This window comes from Emys orbicularis, chromosome 2 (assembly GCF_028017835.1).
Source record: "Emys orbicularis isolate rEmyOrb1 chromosome 2, rEmyOrb1.hap1, whole genome shotgun sequence".
Classification (NCBI taxonomy): domain Eukaryota; kingdom Metazoa; phylum Chordata; order Testudines; family Emydidae; genus Emys; species Emys orbicularis.
Genome location: NC_088684.1, coordinates 238,927,439 through 238,947,866, shown reverse-complemented (window position 1 = coordinate 238,947,866; position 20,428 = coordinate 238,927,439). Strand labels below are relative to the sequence as shown.

Here is a 20,428-nt window from a genome sequence, read left to right as displayed (position 1 = left end):
CAACAACAAAAAGTTAAAAACAGGTTGGAAGCCCTGAGGGCACAGTGACAGGAGTAAGGAAAGGAGTAAGTGCAGACATGGAAAATTCAAATCCCTAAAATAGTACTTAAAATGGTAACTTCTAAGTTAGGTAAGGTATCATTTTAAAAAATAAGCAAGTAATTATATAAAAAAAAGTAATAAGTGAACTCTGCAAAGGCTAAAAAAAAAGCAGTGAAACTTTTTTAAAAATATTTTTTTAAAAGTGTTATAAAAAAATTCTTGGTTTCTTTGCAGCCATTCTGAAGAAAAATGAGCCCTTTAAAAAAAAAAAAATGTCTGTAAATAATCCAGGCAAAAAAACTATCCAACTAAAATAATTTAACTATAAACAATTTAGTCAGATTTGCTAAAAAATGTAAGGGGGGTTCTATTAAAACTTAATTGCCCCAAATATATAAAAAAAATGTAATCTATACAGGTATATAAAAACAAAACAGTGTGAAAAAATGTGCATTTTCCCCAGAACATGTGCAGTGTGTATTGTAGAAGGGGTAAAAAAAAAATTGCAAACATACCATGCTACATAATTAAAATCCTATTCACGCTCCAAATAAAGCCACAATAGGTTGTTTCCTTTTTCAAATTTTTGTAGGTTTTAAAAGCAAAAGTTAACTTTTACCAGAGTTTTGATTACTTTTAATTGTATCCCTTTTAAAACAAAGTCTCTAAGATGCTAATGGTTTTGAATCCAAAAGCAAGCCAAAAAGCATCTGGCTTAATGCAAATTACCTAACTAAGAAAGGTAAAAACCATTATAAACTGGCCTGCCTATAAAACAAACACAAAAAAATATGGGGGTAATTCCTCTGTTTTGCCTGCAATCAGCAAGGGTACTTATAAAAATATATATTTTTTAAGCAATAATCTGCCACCCTCCAAGTGGTAAAAACATGTTATTTTTGTCTTTCAAAAAAAGCTAATACCCGCTATAAAGCAACCCCAAATACCATAAATCTACGGTCACAATAAAAATTGTGTTTTGTGTTCTATGTTTTGTCTTGTGGTGTTTGTCTTGTTGCTAGCACTATTGTGTATTTAAAAAAAAAAAAATACTCCAAAAAAACATCCTCAGGTAGTAAACACCATATTAGGGGAAATTGGTTTTAAAGCAAAAATTATAAATACTGTATACCTAAAGGTAATTAAAAATAAATTAAGCTCTCTGTCCCAGCTACAAAACAGCCTAATACAAAAACAAATAGAAATAAAAAAACATACTGCTATAGCTATAAAATGTACTAAAATGGAAATACGTGCTTTGTCCACCTTAAAACACACAATGTTTTGGGTAATATCAAAAAATACTAAGGTTTTAATATACTTGCTAAAGCAAAAAAAAAAAAAAAATCACTGTCTAATACTTATCAATACAAATAAATGCAGTGTGTCTCTAGCAGAGTAAGGCCAAACCTTTTAATTAAAAAATGTTATTAAAAACGCATAACCAACAAGCTCTAAAAGCAAAAACATTAAATTAGCCCACTCCTTATATGGCACATAAAATCCTTCTGGCTACCCCAGACCTCGAGCCAGTCGGCTGGGGAGGGAGGGAAGCTATTGAACACCAGAGGTTGTACCAAGTAAACTCCTCAAAAGTGGGTGTGCTTGTCCTTGCCTGTTGCTCCAAAGCCCTGTAGTAAAAACATTGTACTAAAATCCTGTATATAAAATAAATTAAAGAATATAATATTATATAAACTGTATAATGGGCAATGTGTCTGTGTTAATTCCTAAAAAAAGGTTAGTGTTAGCAACCCACTAGTAAACAAATGTAAATGTAATGTAAATACTGTGTTTACCAATAATCACATTTACTGTTTGCCACAACCAAAAAAGTCTCAGCTTTGCCCAGTTAAAAAAAACGCTATGTAAAACCCTCAAAGCCGTAAAGGCAGCTTTAAATTAAAAAAGGCCAAGTGTAAAAAATCGTCATTAAAAACATCTAAAAATGGCAAATTAAAAACAAAGTAATGTTGCAAAAGCTAAAAAAGGCAGCCCACACTCTGAACACTAGGAGGGTGGGTCCGTACCCCATTGTAAATCGCATCTCCCCAGTAGTGTACAAACTTCAGCTACCAGGTAAACTAAAATGGGTGCATGCCAATCAGCTCAAAACATATGCTTCTCCCTAGGTTTCCGGTCATGGCGTCGTGGGCCTCGGTTGTGGACCTGCCATCTGCCTGGACTATCCGGGTCTCCATCTGCTCATGGGATTATCTGGATAATTATAATTATGAGGAGGGAAAGTACCTCCAAAGCCTCTCCCTGGTTCAAGCAAGTGATGGGGCCAAAGCCACAGTGTGGCATAAGGCTGGAGGGGAGGAGCCATAAACACAATGCATAGTCCAAATAAACACAGCAGGGCCACAGCAAAATACCTGGTGGGTGGCCCCGGACCACCCATGGACCCCCAAGGGGCAGACCCTGTTCCTCATGTGGTGGTCTGAAGCGAAATAAAAGGCCCTTTGGTGGGCAATAGCAAGTATTAATCCCTAAATACAATATCATTGTTGTAACCTCCTAAACCGGGCAAACAACATCCATAACGGAAGCCAGGGTGGGATGTAATGGGACAACTAATGGCTTAAAAAGTTTGTCTCATTTTCCCCAATAGGTGCATTTACATTTTCCTTTTTCTTTCCTTTGCTTTGTTAACAGAACAGGCAGTAATAGCAAAAGCCCAGGAACACCGCAAAAAAAGTGGTAAAACTGCTCCTGCTGCTTCAAGCCTTCAAAATCCTTCATTGTAATACAATGTATATATGGTGGCATATTTTTATAAAATTCCTTGTGTTTCCGATGTTTTTGTCCTCCTTTGTTAATTTTACCATTATCCAAAATTGGCCATGGTATAAAAGGTCTATTGTCCATTGGCAAGGGGGCAATTGCAGCGTGTCATCCTGGAAGTGTGGCACCGTGTATTACCTGGGCAACACCTGGCAGCTATGGCCTATCAAGCCCCCTCAAATAATGTGTGTGTGTGTGTGTGTGTGTGTGGTATGTGTGTTTATAATAAAAAAAAAAAAAAGCAATGCCAGGCCGCTTTTATGAGGTGAGTCAACACATCTGCTGAAAAGGGGAGGCATCGGGATACGCCCCCACTAAGGCACATACGTTTACCAATACCGCTGCATGTGTCTGAAGGACCACCTACCCCAGGGTGCCCCTTGATTTGCTGTTAAACTCTCAGGTGCAACATTTTTCTGAGCATTGGCCCACAATTATGCCAAGTAAGGTTAATATTTCTAACTATATTGTGTTTAATTTTTCATGGATTACACCCAATGTTTTTCTCCCATTGACGCACGTCCAGGAGCAACTCACCGTATTCCAGATAAATGCCTCCTCCTTTACAGAGTTGCAGCACATCTTCAATGTGGAGAAAGCCGCCTTTGCCACCGCCATTCGGATGGGGCATCTATGTCAAGAAGGGAATGTGTTATGCTATGTTACTAATAAAGCCAGAAGCCATTACTGGCTTGTGTATGCAATTGTTGCTGCCCTAATAATTTTGTTTGGGTTATATTGCTGCTTGTGTAGGAGGCCAACGGTAACACTGGCCACGGTTTCGAAAGGAGGGTGGAAACCTAAGTGGTGACCCCTCAAAACCGAACGTTGATTCGGGATCAAGGGGGGAATGTCACAATAAAACTGCCCCCCAGGGGGTCCCCTGGGTAAGCACCAGCATTGTATATTGCTAATGCTTTTACATGCATTGGAAAGGATTTTGGGAAGGTTTGGAGGTGTGAGTGTGGAGTGAAAGATGCCTTTGCAGGTTCCGAGAGGCCGAAGCGGGAGGAAGGGAGTAAGGAACGGGTTAACTCGTTGATTCAGCTTGGCTCAAAGATAAGGAGTGAAATTGCCGCTCTAGGCCAATGCACACTACAAGCTCCCTGCTGCCAAACAGCCAAAAACCTGTGGGAAAGGAGAACTGAACAAAACAGACCTGTAAAACAAGAAAGATTGCAAAGGCCAGTGAGTTAAAAAACAACAGTCTTGCATCGCTGAAGCCAGTGTGTTTTGGGGAACCTAAGGGAGCCACAGAAGTCCGGTTTGGACTGGTACAGAAAGCACGGGAGACGAGGATCCCTGGACGAAAACGCCCCTGGAAAAACCCAGAGCTTAGTGCGAGAGCTGAAGCAAGTCAGAGATCAACAGCGGACCCTGGATGGCCTGTGCACAGATCAGAACTCTCATCCACCCTTCCCCCTCTTCTTCTTATGTTACACCCGGGCTTGGCCAGCCTTTGGTTGTGTGTGTGCGAGTATGAAAGCAGGTGAGGGCTTGGGCACTAATGCTTTCTTCCTTCCTTTGAGTGACCTGGGAAAAACCCAGCTGTTGTTTAATTAATAAAGCTTTAAAATTAGTCACTTGTTGTGTTCCTTCATCTCCTCCCCTAACAATACTGCAGCTTCAGCCTAATCACTTGACAACTCAGAGTGGTAACATAAATCTGTCACAAAAAGGGGAACACTTTAGAGTTCTCTACAATTTACACTCCCATAGACCAGACTGTGGTGTCATGTAGACAAGCGCTGAGATTTCTTCCCTCTCATTTTGATGTGTTGTGGATGCAGGGCTGTCCTTAGGATTTATGGAGCCCTACGCAGTATTATTAAACCAGTGCCCTTATGCCTGATGTCAGCCCAGGCTCATAGCCCGGTGCGGGGGTGGACGAGGCATCAAAAGATAGCGAGACGCCCAGCCCACCTCAGGGTGGCGGGGAGTCAGTTCCCCGCAGAGACCCCCGTACCCTCTCCCTCACGCAGAATGGACATGCAGAAGGTACCTAATTAAAAGCATTAAATTTGGGAATAAAAAATGTCAGTCACAGGTTTTTTGATATGCCCTGAAATTTGTCAGACATTTATTTGCAAAAACTTTGTAGTAAGGATGAGTCAGCTGTCTTCCTGAATACAACATTCAATATTATGGAATACATGATGCAGCTCTTCTCTGCTTTACATTTTCTTAATCAGTATTTCTAAACTGATTTTATATTTTAAATGTACTCTTAAGCCTTCATAAAGTAATCATTCCAGATTATTATATATTCAACTCTATAAAGACATTATTTTAAATTAATCAGTCACAGAGGTTTAGTGTGTTCATAAGAATGTTCATTGCTTTTAGAAAAAGGGAACACTAATTTACTTTGTGTGATCTCCCTAACAATAGACATGTTTATGAAATTTCACCAACTTTAAAAAATAAGTTTCCAAAGATTTTAGCCATAATAAAGGATTTTATATCTTACTAAGATACTGATTTTGCTGGAGGGTTCTCTTAAAACTAGTTCATCATATAGTCAGAAGGAAGGAAAGGGAAACTCTTTGTCCAGCGATCTGGAAGGAAAGGGGTGTTGTCCCTTTAAGGGCTCTCTTCAAGCGAAGTGGAAAAGGGATGGACAGAGAGGACTTTGGAAGCAAGGTTTTTTTTTTTTTTTTTTTTTTTACTATAGTAATTAAAATGAAAATGTGTATTTTAGATAAGGGTGGTCTTTTGAAGGATTTATTTAAAAAACTATGTCTGAAGATCCAAACATTTAAGGCTAAAGATGATTGTGCATCTAAAAATCTATGCAAGGATTTTTTAGAGATGTGATTTTATAATCTTCACCAACTCACTAATGAAATATTTTGAAAGCAAATTTTAAACTAAGGTCCTGTAGACTAACATGTTCTGAGTAAATATTACAGTAATGCACAACTGTTTTTGTTAGTAAATTCAGAAACTGACAGTATATACCTGGGGGTTGGCAAATGCCTGTTAAATGGCTTCATTACCCCCTTGAATGGCTCTTAAGCAGTTTCAATGTTGTGCTAATAGGTCTGGCAGGCTGGAGGCTTTTTCACTTTTAACTTACTAGGTCCCCTCTGGAGTAAGAGTCACCAGGCTGCAGCAGCCAGCTGTGGGAGTTTGCAGGAAGGGTCAGAATAGGGATAGGAAAGCTGGAAGGGTGGACACTAAGACCCAGTGGTGCCCCAAATTTTCAGGTGCCCTACGCAGCTGCGTATTTGGTGTATGCCTAAGGACGGCCCCGTGTGGCTGCTTTGATGGTAGGTCTGAAGTGGGGCCTGTTCTGTATCTAAAATCAGTTGGGAACATGATTCTCTCTCTGCCTGCATTTTTCTATTTTTTCCAGTTGTGTTCATGAACAGGGCTAGTGTTCATTCAGCATGTTCTTTTAACACCCCAGAAGCTCCCATTTTTTGGTTAGTATAACACTGCAGTACTCAGTGATGCAGTAAGGTTTCCTTGAAGCCCTTGTGTTTAACATCAAGCAGACTCATTGTGTGTCTTCAAAAGCCCCAAATGGTACATGCTGTCAGTATTTAAAGATTCTCTACATGATAAAACAAATAAGAAATACCCCTTTATAGACCCTATCCTGCAAATCTTCTGCATAAGGAAGTACCATTGAGTACAATAGGAGTTGAATCCAAAGGTTTTGCAGAATCTGCATACATTTTAAAGATGGAGTTTACTTTGGTTTCCTTTTATGGTAAGAGGATAACTGAGAAAACTCTCTCACATTAATAAGTCAATCATAATGTCTCTTCTCATCACATACTCCATCCATAGGTGCCGACTCCATGGGTGCTCTGTGTCTGGAGCACCCAAAGGGAAAAATTGGTGGGTGCTCTGCACCCACTGGCAGCTCCCCGCCCCACCCATCCGCCCCAGGTCACCTCCACCTTTGCCTCCGCCTCCTCCCCTGAGCGTGCCTTCCCCGCTTCTCCCCATAGCTCTCAGCGCTTGCCACTGCAAAACAGCTGGTTCGTGGCGTCAAGCACTGAGAGGGAGGTGGGAGGAGGAGGAATACAGTGCGCTCAGGGAAGAGGCGGGGCCAGGACAGGGATTTGGGGAAGGGGTCCAATAGGGGCAGGGAGGGGGCAGAGTTAGGACGGGAACTTTGGGGAAGGGGTTGGAATGGGGGTGGGGCAGGGACGGGAGGAGGCAGGGCAGGGGTGGAGTCGGGGTGGGGCCGGGGGCAAGGAGGGGGGCCGAGCACCCACCAGTGCTGGGAAAAGTTGGTGCCTATGGGGGAGGGGAAAGTTGAAGCATAGTCACAAAATGCTGACTGCTAAATTCAGATGACAGCACTTAAGCAATGAGTATATCAGCTGTATAGCTCCCTTTGCTCCATGAATGTCCCCTACCAATAATAATGGACCTAACATGGGCAATACCTTGTTGAGAATTGGCCCTTCATTTATCCATGCTGTAGGAATCTAAAATTGATTGCATGGGGTAGAAGGCCAATAGTTAATTATTTTCACATTCCTGAGTCACCCAAAATTGAAAAGGAAATATTATTATACATTATTACATATTAGAAGCAAGAGGAAGAGCAAGGACAGGATAGGCCCATTACTCAATGAGGAGGGGAAAACAGTAACAAAAAATGTGGAAGTGGCAGTAGTGCTAAATGACTCTTTTTGTTTCGGTTTTCACCAAAAAGGTTAGTAACGATGGGACATCTAAAATAGTGAATGCCAGTGAAAATGAGGTAGGATCAGAGGCTAAAATAGGGAGAGAACAAATTAAAAATTACTGAGACAAGTTAGATGTCTTCAAGTCACAAGGCCCTGATGAAATACACCCTAGAATACTCAAAGAGCTGACTGAGGCGATATCAGAGACATTCGCAATTATCTTTGAAAAGTCATGGAAGACGGGAGAGATTCTAGAGGATTGGAAAAGGGCAAATATAGTGCAATCTATAAAAAAAGAAATAAGGACAGCCCGGGGAATTACAGACCAGTCCACTTAACTTCAGTACCCAGAAAGAGGATAGAGCAAATAATTAAGCAATCAATTTGCAAACACCTAGAAGATAAAGAGTGATATGTACCAGTCAGCATGGATTTGTCAAGGACAAATTGTGTCAAACCAACTAAATAGATTTCTTTGACAGGGTAACAAGTCTTGTGGATAGGGGGTAAGCGGTAGATGTGGTATACCTTGACTTGAGTGTTTTGATACTGTCTTGCATGACCTAGATGGAGCTACTATAAGGTGGGTGCATAACTGGTTGCAAAATCGTTCCCAGAGAGTAGTTATCAGTGGTTCACAGTGGAGCTGGAAGGGCATAACGAGTGGGGTCCTGCAGTGATCAGTTCTGAGTCCGGTTCTGTTCAATAGCTTCATCAATGATTTAGATAATGGCATAGAGAGTACACTTATAAAGTTTGCGGATGATACCAAGCTGGGAGGGGTTGCAAGTGCTTTGGAGGAGAGGATTATAATTCAAAATTATCTGGACAAACTGGAGAAATGGTCTGAAATAAATAGGATGAAATTCTATAAGGACAAGTGCAAAGTACTGCACTTAGGAAGGAACAATTAGTTGCACACATACAAAATCGGAAATGACTGCCTCGGAAGGAGTACTGTGGAAAGAGATATGGGGGTCATAGTGAATTGCAAGCTAAATAGGAGCCAACAGTGTAACACTGGTGCAAAAAAAGCAAACATAATTCTGGGTTGTACTAGTAGGAGTGTTGTAAGCAAGACACGAGAAGTAACTCTTCCGCTCTACTCCATGCTGATTAGGAACTGGAGTATTGTATCCAGGAAAGTATTCTTTTCAGGAAAGATGTGGACAAATTGGAGAAAGTCCAGAGAAGAGCAACAAAAATGATTAAAGGTCTAGAAAATATGACCTATGAGGGAAGATTGAAAAAACTGGGTTTGTTTAATCTGGAGAAGAAAAGAATGGGTGGCGGGAGGGACATAACAGTTTTCAAGTCATAAAAGGTTGTTACAAGAAGGGAGGAAAATTGTTCTCCTTAACCTCAGGATAGGACAAGAAGAAATGGGCTTAAATTGCATAAGGGCAATTTAGGTTGGAAGCACTAGAATAAATTGCCTGGGGAGGTTGTGGAGTCTCCCTCAGTGGAGGTTTTTAAGAGCAGGTTAGACAAACACCTGTCAGGGATGGTCTAGATAATACTTAGTCCTGTCATGAGTGCAGGGGACTGGACTAAATGACCTCTGGAGGTCCCTTCCATTCCTATGATTCTATGATTATTATGTACCGGGGGAATTGAGGTGTGTGTGGTCGCACTATGTTAAGGATTAAATTTATTGATAAGATATTGGATTGGATTGTAACTCCAGTGGATGAAGTGGAGTTCTTGAATTCAAGTCAGAAAACTTGTCGATTTTCTTTTTAGCCACGAAATATATACTTTAAAAAAAAATATTGAATCTTGGATGCCTGTGAAGAGAAAAATGTGTTGTCTGAAAAGGAACTGATGAAGTCTCTGTGCTTATCAAAAGTAATGTTTATAAGGAAGGAAACTAAATGTATCAATCCTTGATCTTTCTGGTCTTGTTTAACTTAGCCAGCAGCACTTACTGTCTAGAAATCTCATCACTTTGGAGGTGTTTTGATAGTCAAGTGGTTAGACAGCTCTGCTAGGGTACAGCCTGGAAACTACAAGAAACACAGACACAAGACACTTAGACATTTTGGGAAAGGAACTTAATGTCCCTTGGAAAAGTCTCACTGAAATATCACATCAATGGGAAAAAATTCCAAGTGCTGTACTTCCAAAGCAGATGGAAACTTTGGCAGATAGATTGGAGTGACAATAGGAAACAGCAAATTAAAAGAGTAGGAGACAAAGGTTCAGTGGAGGTATCCTGGATCCAGCATTTCTGGGCACCAGTGCTTCAGGGAGAGGAGTAGAGAGAGACTTTGATTAAGCAGATTTAAAAATAATAAACCTTGTCCTTATAGCAACTAGATACTAAAGAAAGATATGAGGGTTCTTGTGTAAAATTTTATATTATTTTGTTCTAGGTCATTTTGTGAGACAGTAACTTAATTTTTTTCCACAAAAGCGATATTTTCACAGGGAAATCTGAGAGGTTAGAAATGTTCCGATTTCCATGCCAACTGATTTTACAGTCTGAAATAAATTTTGAATGTCCAGAAATGTTCATGTTTTGCTTAAAAAATAGATTCTGGTTTTGATTAGGTGGAAAAGCCAGAATTCCGGTTATTTTGGAGGGTTTTTGTTTAAGAAATCAGACCATTTTCCAAAATTTGAAATAAAAAATCTTGGTTTCCCCACCCCTTAAGGTTTCCACATTCCTCCACTGGAAATTGCCCAGATCAATTTCTCAGGCTAAATTTCTAAAATGCCTAGCACATGGTGTTGGCCCTTATCATGAAATTATAGAAATTGTTTGGATGATATTACATCAGTTAGTAAAAATGTTAGGATGCTGCCAGTGGGGAAGAGAAATATCCTGATTTGTAAACTAAGTAATAACAAGAAGTTCAAGATGGTGTAAGGAGGGCTCATGTTATATTTTCTATTAGTATATGTCCACACACAAAAGATCTAATAGAATGTATAGATTCTCCAACTTTGTTACTTTACTCAGCAATGAGGATCAACCTCTACCTTATTCACCAGGTGTTAATGATCTTGTGCTCCTGGTTTGCTATATCACCCTCTGCACTATTATAAAGCTGTCCTCTTATCCATATAGCCAAACCTTTGTTCTGTGGATGTTTATTCTGAGTACAGAGGCCAGCCACTTCCCCATGCAATCTCTGTTCTCCTGCGTTACCTCCAGGTATAGGTTCATAGAATATCTGGGTTGGAAGGGACCTCAGGAGATCATCTAGTCCAACCCCCTGCTCAAAGCAGGACCAATCCCCAGACAGATTTTTGCCCTAGATCCCTAAAGGGCCCCCTCAAGGATTGAGCCCACAACCCTGGGTTTAGCAGGTCAATGCTCAAACCACTGAGCTATCCCCCTTCCCATTGAACTTTGGAAGATATGAGCATACACAGAAACCATCTTTGGCATCCATCACTAGACACACAAGGGAACTGAGCTCTTGCAAGCTAAGAAAGGTGGGTTCTTCAACCCACCCATTCCCAGTGGATGGGTTTTTTATCTGCTGAAAATATTTAACATGAACCTATAAATATTCAAGGCAACATTTGAGAGAAATTCAGATAGTGCTTTTGATTTCTGGAAGTGGTTGGTAAGATAAGGTAGTTTTGATAAAGCCGAGGACAGTATATCTGACACACCAAAAGGACACTGAAAAACTGTGCTGCATGTCATATAAAGTCAATGTTAGGGAGACATTTAAAAAAAAAAAGCTGAGTGAAGGTGAGGAAGGGACTACTGCTATGTTGTGTAATGCTCACAAAATCCAAAAGCTAAGAACAATAAGGAAGTTTCTCTTTTTCTTAGCATCTCCAATAGTCTCCATCTCAGTCTAGTAGGTCATTGAACTACTGGAGTCTATACATAGCATTTGATGGGGTGGAAAGCATGATGTGTCGCCTCCTTTCAGTTCAGTTCCACTGTGCCTGTGTTATGAACAGTTTCAACATCTGAATTTTAACTCTAACATTTTTGGGAAGTGTAACACTAACCAGAGATCTTGCGAGATTTAATAGCAAAGCTTATATTATACAGTGGTCAAACTGTGCATCTTTATCATCTCAAATATGCATTCCCTGCATACCTCAAATTGCCATTGACTTTAATAGGAACATGTACAGGGCAGGACCTTATAATGGGAGGAGCCTCACACCCCAATCTCTCACTGTCTATTCCAGGCATAATATACCAAATGCTTACAGATATGAATGGCAGGAAGGACAGATAGCCTTGTGACTGCAGGACTGATAAACAGGAGATCTACGTTCAATTTCATTTTCCGCCACTGACTTCCTTGGCAAGCCATTAATCTCTGTGCTTCAGTTTCCCCATCCAAAAAGTATTGCTACCTAACTGGAGAGCCGAGGCTAAATTAACCCCATCAAATGAGCCATGTATAGACTCCTGTAGTCCAATGACCTACTAGAAAAATTTTAACTGGTTCCTGTTATTATTTACTATTTCTATATGGTAAAGACTATGGACCTCCGAGAGGGATGAGGGCTCCATTGTACTAACAAATAACACAGAGAGGCCCTGCCCCAGAGAGCGCAGTCTGACAATATACACCAGATGACTAAATAGACAAACAGGGAAGTAGAAGGTAGCCGTAGAGGCAAGTTATTTTACATTATTAATCACAATAGTCTATCTAGTCTAAGATAATTACAGGACCCACATTACCACAGTACCTGATTGCTTCACAAACTTTAATGTATTTATCTTCACAACACCTCTGAGATGGAATCTGGGGGTGCTATGCTGACCAGAGAGAGGTTGTCACCATGGGTCTACAATGCTTTGCTACTTAGATCCCATCCTGGGATGCTCACAACCAGCCTACAAGCATGCAGGTCACACCCTGAAGTTTCTGTGCGCTAGGCAACCCTAACTCAGCAGCTCTGACCCCAGCACCCTGTCTACTACACCACAGCCCCACTCAGACTCCCAGCAGCCTTGGTTACAACCAGAAAGATGACCGCAACAAACTCCTGGTCCTGAATTTTCCCAAAATAGTGTGTTCTCTATTATCCAGACCTCTCCTGGAGAGTTCAGAGAAATAAAAAGGTCCATTTGTTCCTCTAAAGACCCAAAAGCATATCACAGCCTATTAACTTTAAAGGGAAGGGTGTACTTACTCCAGTTAACACACCATGGAGTTGGTTTATAATAAAAATAGAACAAATTTTATTAACAATAGGACATAGGTTAAGTGATGCCAACTAAAAGGAATAAAGTTAGAAAGGGTTACCAGCAAATCAAAGTGAAAACATGCTTCTAAAAGTCTAAACCTTAATTTGGCAAGTTACAGGCTTTGTTCAAGACGGTTTCTCATTCTTCTTCCTAGCCATGGCTGACATTCCTTAAGTCAGGACCTTCCACAAAAGTACAAAGTGCTGGCTTTCCTTGTCTTCTTAGGCTGAAAGATCTTTACTAAAGTAGGTTTCTCATCTATATTCAGTTCCAAAGACTTCACCCCCTTCCCACCCTTGGTTGAAGGACCCATCTTTCTTAGCTTGCAAGAGCTCGGTTCCCTTGTGTGTCTAGTGATGGATGCCAAAGAAGCCTTCTGTCTATGCTCATATCTTCCAAAGTTCAATGACTTTGTTTCAAGAGGCAGGATGACCTCATGTTGTTCTTTGCTTCCTATGGGCTTCCCAGCCCCCTGTATGTAACTGGAGTTTCCATTGTTTTGATTCCAGCATGCTTAATTTACACAGGAGACAGGTAAATAGTTGCCTCCTCTCCTGTATGGGAGAGAAACTGTTCCTCCCTGTTTGCCTGCAGAATTTGAAACATAACATCATTAAGTATCCATATATCCTCAGATAGTGGTAATACACACATTTCATAATGATATCATCACTAGTGTGTCATTAGCTTTCAGAAAAGACCTTGGTCTATACACTCTTATAATACAGTAATATTTTTTACAATCCATTGATTCAATTGCTTATTACTTGAGGTTCAACCGCCTATGTTTATACACACGCAAACCTTTAAAATAGATTCTTCTGAAGGTTACCCCTCAAAGTGAAGTTTGTTCAAGTTGTGAGGAAGGCAACGTGGAGGTACATGCTCTTTCTTCCCTCAATTGTGTTTGCTGAAATGCAAATTGTTCTGTTTCCTGCCATCTCCTCCCTCTGCTGTCTTGTTGTAAACTCCCCTGACACACTTTAATAATAATTCCAGCATATATTCATAACTCTTAATACACATTGCATACATACATCACACAAGAATGTTAATGATCAGGATTAATTAGTTTTCAAATGATATCTCACAAGACATACTTTGTTCAAAGGTTATTACATCAGTGTGTAAATACTGCAGTGCTTAGCATCACAACCTCTGTGAGGTAGAGAAGTGTTATTATCTGCATTTTATAAGTGAGGACCTGCGACACAAAGAGGCGAAGTGCCTTGCCCAAGATGACACAGGAAGTCTGTAACAGAGCAGGGACTTGAACCCAGGTCTTCTAAGTTCCAGGTAGAGTTCCTAGTCACTAAACCATCCATAGTCTCTAGTAGTCACAGCCGATCAGAGGCGCTGACTCCATGGGTGCTCCGGGGCTGGGGCACCCACGGGGAAAAATTGGTGGGTGCTCTGCACCCACCGGCAGCTCCCAGACCCGTCCCCCACACACCAGCTCACCTCCGCCTCCTCCCATGAGCGCGCCACCGCGTCCTGCTTCTCCCCCCTCCCTCTCAGCACTTGTGCTGCGAAACAGCTGTTTCGCGCGGCAAGCGTTGGGAGGGAGGGGGAGGAGGAGGAACACAGCACACTCAGGGAAGAGGCGGGACCAGGGTGGGGATTTGGGGAGGGGTCCATTAGGGTTAGGGAGAGGGTGGGGCTGGGGGCGGGGGGGCACAAGCACTCACCGGCGCCAAAGAAAGTTGGCGCCTGTGCAGCTGATCACCAACTGCTGCTTTCAGTTGTCACCTGAGATTTGAAACAGAGTAACAGGTCTATTGATATCTCCAAATCCCTGGAGCTATTGGTCCTCAATTGGAAATCAATGGAGACTAGTTTAAAGAGTCTTCTGGGGTATAGCATTATTTTTACTGAGCTGTAGAAATATACCTCTCTATACAGTGTACAATTTTAACCCTCTCTTCATTGCATTGTTTTGGGAATAATTAGTCTTTCAAATTAAAATAAATTCTGGTTGACTTCTGAGTTCCTGAAAGCCATACAGAGATCTTCCAATGGGCAAATGTGGACACAGCAAACACAAACAGACCATTTCTCTCTTTACCATTTAATCTCTCTAACAAATTATTTTTTGAAGGCAGACCAATATTACTTTAAAGATTCAGAGGCAAGCTCCAGTAGATGTAAATTCAAGCCTAGAGGCTACACAGATACAGTAGCAAATGACATACTTAAGGTTTCATATAGAGTTCCATTTTAACTTCCTGTTTACACTTTCCCATTGTAGGATTTGTGTCATATAGGATCATAAAATGTAGAGCTGGAAAGGACCTTGAGAGGTCATCTAGGCTGATCTCCTGTGCAAAGACAGGACCAAGTATACCTAGACCAGGGGTCTCAAACTCAAATGACCACAAGGGCCACATGAGGACTAGTGCATTGAACGGAGGGCCGCATCACTGACACCCCCCACGCTGCCTCTGGCCCCGCCCCCACTCCACCCCTTCCATTAGGCCCTGTCCCTGCCCCACCTCTTCCCACCCCTTCCCTGCCCCATTCCAACTGTTTCCCTGAAGTCCCCACCCCAACGCTATGCCCAGGGGGTGCAGAAAGGGTGCAGGGTGCAGCGGGGGCTCAGGGCAGGGAGTTGAGGTGCAGGTGGTGTGCAGGGAGCGGCAGGGGTCTGAGGGCAGGGTGTTGGTGGGTGGGGTGCAAGAGGGTGAGGGGTGAGGCAGGTGGCTCGGCAGGGAGTGCAGGAGGGGTGTGGGATACAGCAGGGGGCTCAGGGCAGGGGGTTGGGGTGCAGGAGGGGGGTGGTATGTGGCAGGGGGCTCAGGGCAGGGGTTGGGGTGCAGGAGGGGTGTGGGATGTGGCAAGGGGCTCAGGGCAGGGGGTTCGGGTGCAGGAGGGGTGTGGGATGTGGCAGGGGGTTCAGGGCAGGGAGTTGGGGTGTGGGATGTGGCAGGAGGCTCAGGGCAGGGGTTGGGGTGCAGGAGGGGTGTGGATGTGGCAGGGGGTTCAGGGCAGGGAGTTGGGGTGCAGGAGGGGTGCAGGGTGCGAGCTCCAGCCCGGCGCCGCTTACCTAGAGCGGCTCCAGGGTGGCAGCGTCGCACACCCTGCACCCAGGCTCCCTGCCTGCCTGCCCTGGCCCCCAGCCCCACGCCGCTCCATTCCAGGAAGCAGCTGGAACCATATCCCTGCAGCCCCTGGGGGAGGGGGGAGGCTGAGGGTTCCGTGCGTGCACTGCTCTTGCTCTAGGTACCTCCCTCAAAGCTCCCATTGGCTGCAGTTCCCTGTTTCTTGCCAATGGGAGCTGCGGGGGGCGGTGCCTGGAAAGAGGCAATGCAGGAGCCCTCTGCCTCCTTCCCCCTCCCGCCCCAGCCCGAAGGGGCGTGCTGCCAGCTGCTTCAGAGAGCTGTGCGGGGCTCGCAGCACCATAGAGGGCAATCCCGCGAGTAGGCAGAGGGGCAGGGGTGGGCGCGGGGAGCTTGGCAGGCCACATGCAAGAGCCCAGCGGGCCGCGTGTTTGAGACCCCTGATCTAGACCATCCCTGACAGGTGTTAGTCCAACCTGTTCTTAAAAACCTCCAATGGCAGGGATTCGACAACCTCCCTTGGTAACCTATTCCAATATTTAACTATCCTTATAGTTAGAAAGGTTGTCCTAATATCTAACCTAAATCTCCCTTGATGCAGATTAAGCCCGTTACTTCTTGTCCTACCTTCAGTGGACATGGAGAACAACTGATCACCGTCCTCTTTATAACAGTCTTTAACATATCTGAAAACTGTTACCAGGTCCCACCTCAGTCTTCTTTTCTCAAGAGTAAATAAACCTAATTTTTTAACATTTTCTCAGGGTCAGGTCTCCTAAACCTTTTATTATTTTTGTTGCCCTCCTCTGGCGATAAAACTCTCTCCGATTTGTGCACATATTTCGTACAGTGTAGCACTCAAGCCTGGACACTATACTCCAGCTGAGGCCTCACCAAAGCCACGTAGAGTGGAAGTATGTCTTACATATGACACTCTTGCTAATACACCCTAGAATGGGGTTAGCCTTTTTCCTAACTGCAAGGCATTGTTGACTCATATTCAATTTGTGATCCACTATAACTCTCAGATCCTTTTCCGTAGTATGGCTGTCTTTACATTGTGGAGTTGTGTATTTGATTTTTCCTTCATAAGTGACTTTCCACTTGTCTATTGAATTTCATCTTGTTGATTTCAGACCTGTTCTCCAATTTGTCAAGGTCATTTTGAATTCTTATCTTGTCCTTCAAAGTGCTTGCAACCCTTCTCAGCTTGGTGTCATTCACAAGTGTTATAAGCATACTCTCCATTCCATTATCCATGTAGTTATCTAAAATGTTGAATTGTACTGACCCCAGTACAGATAAATCCTCTCAGTTTGACTGTGAACAATTGATAATTACTTGTTGAGTTTGGTTTTTCAATCAATTCTGCACCTGCCTTATAGTAATGTCATATAGCCCACATTTCCCTAGGCCTTGGCTACACTGGCAATTCACAGCACTGCACTTGCTGCACTCAGGGGTGTGAAAAAACACCCCCCCATAGCGCAGCGAGTGCAGCGCTGTAAAGCGCCAGTGTAATCAGCGCCTGCAGCGCTGCACGCTCCCTCGCAGCGCTGCAAGCTATTCCCCTCGGAGAGGTGGAGTACTTGCAGCGCTGCGAGACAGCTCTCGCAGCGCTGGTGGCGCGACTACACTCGCGCTTCACAGCGCTGCCGCGGCAGCGCTGTGAATCCGCGAGTGTAGCCAAGGCCTTAGTTTGCTTATGAGACTGTCATATGGGACAGTGTCAAAAGCCTTACTATAATCAAGATAAATTATATTTATTGCTTCATCCCTATTCAGTAGGCCAGTAATCTTGTCAAAAAAGAAAATTAGGTTGGCCTGATATGATTGTTCTCTTAGCAAATCCATGCAGACTATTACTTATCACCCTATTATCTTCCAGGTGCTTACAAAGTGATTGTTAAATACTTTGTTGCAGTATTTTTCTAGCTATCAAAGTTAGGGTCACTGATCTGTAATTCTCCAGGTCCTCTTTGTTCCCCTTTTAGAGATAGGTACTAGGTTTGCCCTCTCCAGCCCTCTGGGAACTCACCCATCGTCCATGAGTTCTTGAAGACATTGCTCAGGGTTCCTAGATTGCTTCAATTAGTCCCTTAAGTATATCCTAGGGTGAATTTCATCAGGCCCTGCTGACTTGAATACATCTAACCTCTTTAAATATTCTTTAACCTGTTCTTTCACTATTCTGGCTTGCGTTCCTTCCCCAGGTTGTTAATATTAATTGTGCTAAGCCTCTGGTCACAGTTACCCTTTTTAGTGAAGACTGAAACAAAACAGGCATTAAACTCCTCAAGGCTTCTTGATGTCATCTCTTATTAACTCTCCTTCCCTGCTAAGCAGTGGACCTACACTTTCCTTTGTGTTCCTCTTACTCCTAATGTATTTATAGAATACTAAAGACATATTACATTAAACATTAACATTGTTCAAATTTGACTTGTCTCTCACATGAACAGTCCTGGTTTCTGTAGGGAGGACTCAGTTTAGTTTAGTTGAATGTATGGCCACGTGTCTGGTTGATATTAATGTTATATCACCATGTTGTCTGTAAGATCATGTTCTATTCAAATCTGTATTAAGGGGATTAAATATTTCATGCTAGGAAGCTACTTTTATAACAAATATATTGCAATTTTTGGGGTAAATTTTGCAGTTAAAAAAATAAGTTATAATTATTATTGAATGCATTTGTGGATTATGCTGCATATTGGATTACACCTGGTTACAATATTTTTGAAAATGTTATTGTACATTCGCTATGAAAAGGAAGTGTCATTTCAAATATAAAGAAAAAATAATTTACCAACCAAAAAAAACCCCACCACTTTTAAATACATTTTGAAACTTACCTGAAAACAATGTTCAAAGTAGAGGGATTTTCCCAATGAAATTAATGTTGAAGCAGAAAACAAGTTTGAACATTACTTTTTATTTTTATGGCTTTCTTTTTAAATATCTATATGAGATTTGATAGAAAAAACACTGGTGATTCCATTTAACACTGTGATCCAAACCGGAAAAAAACAGGGAAATTCAGAGTTAAGGCTCTCTCTTCTCCACCTATATCCTTTTGTGGTTAGTTATTACAGGACATCATAGGCACAATACATAAAAACATCTGTTGTTTGTAGACTCCAGCAATAAATGGTCATAGCAGGATCAGTTAAGCTTTACCCAGGAAACTAAAGGCCTGTCTACACTACAATCTTAAGCAGACCTATGTTACGTTGACTTACAGCCACTGCAGTAATTACTGTGTTGGCTGATGTCCTCACTACCTTCCTTCTGTCAAAGGTGCATGTCCTCACCAGGAGTGTTTCCACCAACTGAAGAGAGCCATTGTGGGGGGCTGAGAGCCCGGGCTTCTCACCTCTGGCAGGGAGATCCACACCCAGAGTCTGGTTACCATGCTACCAGCTGGGAACAAGCAGCCAGGACCTCATGGGGCAGCAGGGTTCCAGTGGGGAGCCTGGGCAGCAGCCCAAGCTGGGACCCTGGGTGGCAGCCTGACTTGGAGCAGAGACCTGCCACCCAGCTGGGGGGCCAGGAGCTGACTTTCTTGTCAACTTCATGGCTCCAGAGGAACTATGAAATTGACAAGACTGACAGCCAACAGTTGACATAAGGAGCAGTGTCTACACAGACACTGCCTAGCCCTAACTACAACAACATAAGCCCTATGCCTCTACTGGAGGTGGAGTTATTGTGTTGGTGTAGTAGGGAACTTACATCAGCGGGAGTAAGGCTGTAGTGTAGACACTAACCTCGTTAGGTCGACATAAGTGGCTTTATAGACGAAGCCTAAAGGACTAATCTTTCAGCAACGGAGTTTGAACATAGATTTCAATGGGAGCTGACTCAGACCCCTTATAGTTAAATTCCTTGTTCTTAAAATTAAGTTTATAACAAACCAACAAAACAATAAAATTAACAAATGTTTCACAGGTTTGGGAATTTTTAATAATCTCTGAATGCGTGGGAGCATTGACTGAATAAACCAAGTGACTTCTCCGAATGTCAATTCACCTTGCAAATTGTAGAGTGCAAATAGACTGTTACCACACTTTTAGAGCTGTTACTCTCTGCTGTACACCAGTGTCAGATTTTTAAAACATGTTTTCACATATGAAGAAAAATATCCAGATGCAAATAATAGGTTTTAAAAATATATTTTTAAAAACCTTCATCTTACCTTAGCACCTGCAAGGTGGATCCATTCTTTCGCAACCTTAGAAGTACTGGTAGCTGTGATGTCTTTGAATGTTGAATTCTGGGGCACTTCAGTAGAAATGGACCTGGATATGTAACAATAAAAGACATAAGTATTTTGGTCCCAATTGTGCCTCCCTCATTGGGTGTAAGGTAGAATCCAAAATAACTAAGAATAATACAGTCCTGAGCCATTTTTCAATGAGATTTTGTGAATGCTCCTCTTATTCTTTCTATTTGGGACTTTCAACACACTGTATTATTTTGGGGCTGATTCATTCAAAGAAAAACCCAAACTTTCAAGAATGACTTCTAAGGTCTCTACCCACTTCTATTTTATTTTTTAAATACCACAGTCAATGGTCTCATTCACCGTCATTTACAATAAAAATATTGATATTCTATGAAACATACACCACAGAGGGAAGTGCAAGTGCATCATGTGTTATTATTTCAAGGATGATCATTAAGCACCTGGTTGTGCAACCCTTACTCAG

At 42.3% G+C, this 20,428-nt stretch overlaps 1 protein-coding gene across 1 annotated transcript in view; it reads left to right on the top strand.

The window, feature by feature from the left end:
* Positions 1-20,428, top strand: part of LOC135873824 (ATP-dependent translocase ABCB1-like) — a 114,019-nt gene that overhangs the window by 9,459 nt on the left and 84,132 nt on the right. The window contains exon 5 of the mRNA XM_065398438.1: positions 2,175-2,288. Coding sequence (XP_065254510.1) covers positions 2,175-2,288 — 114 coding nt within the window. The remainder of the gene's footprint in view (positions 1-2,174; positions 2,289-20,428) is intronic.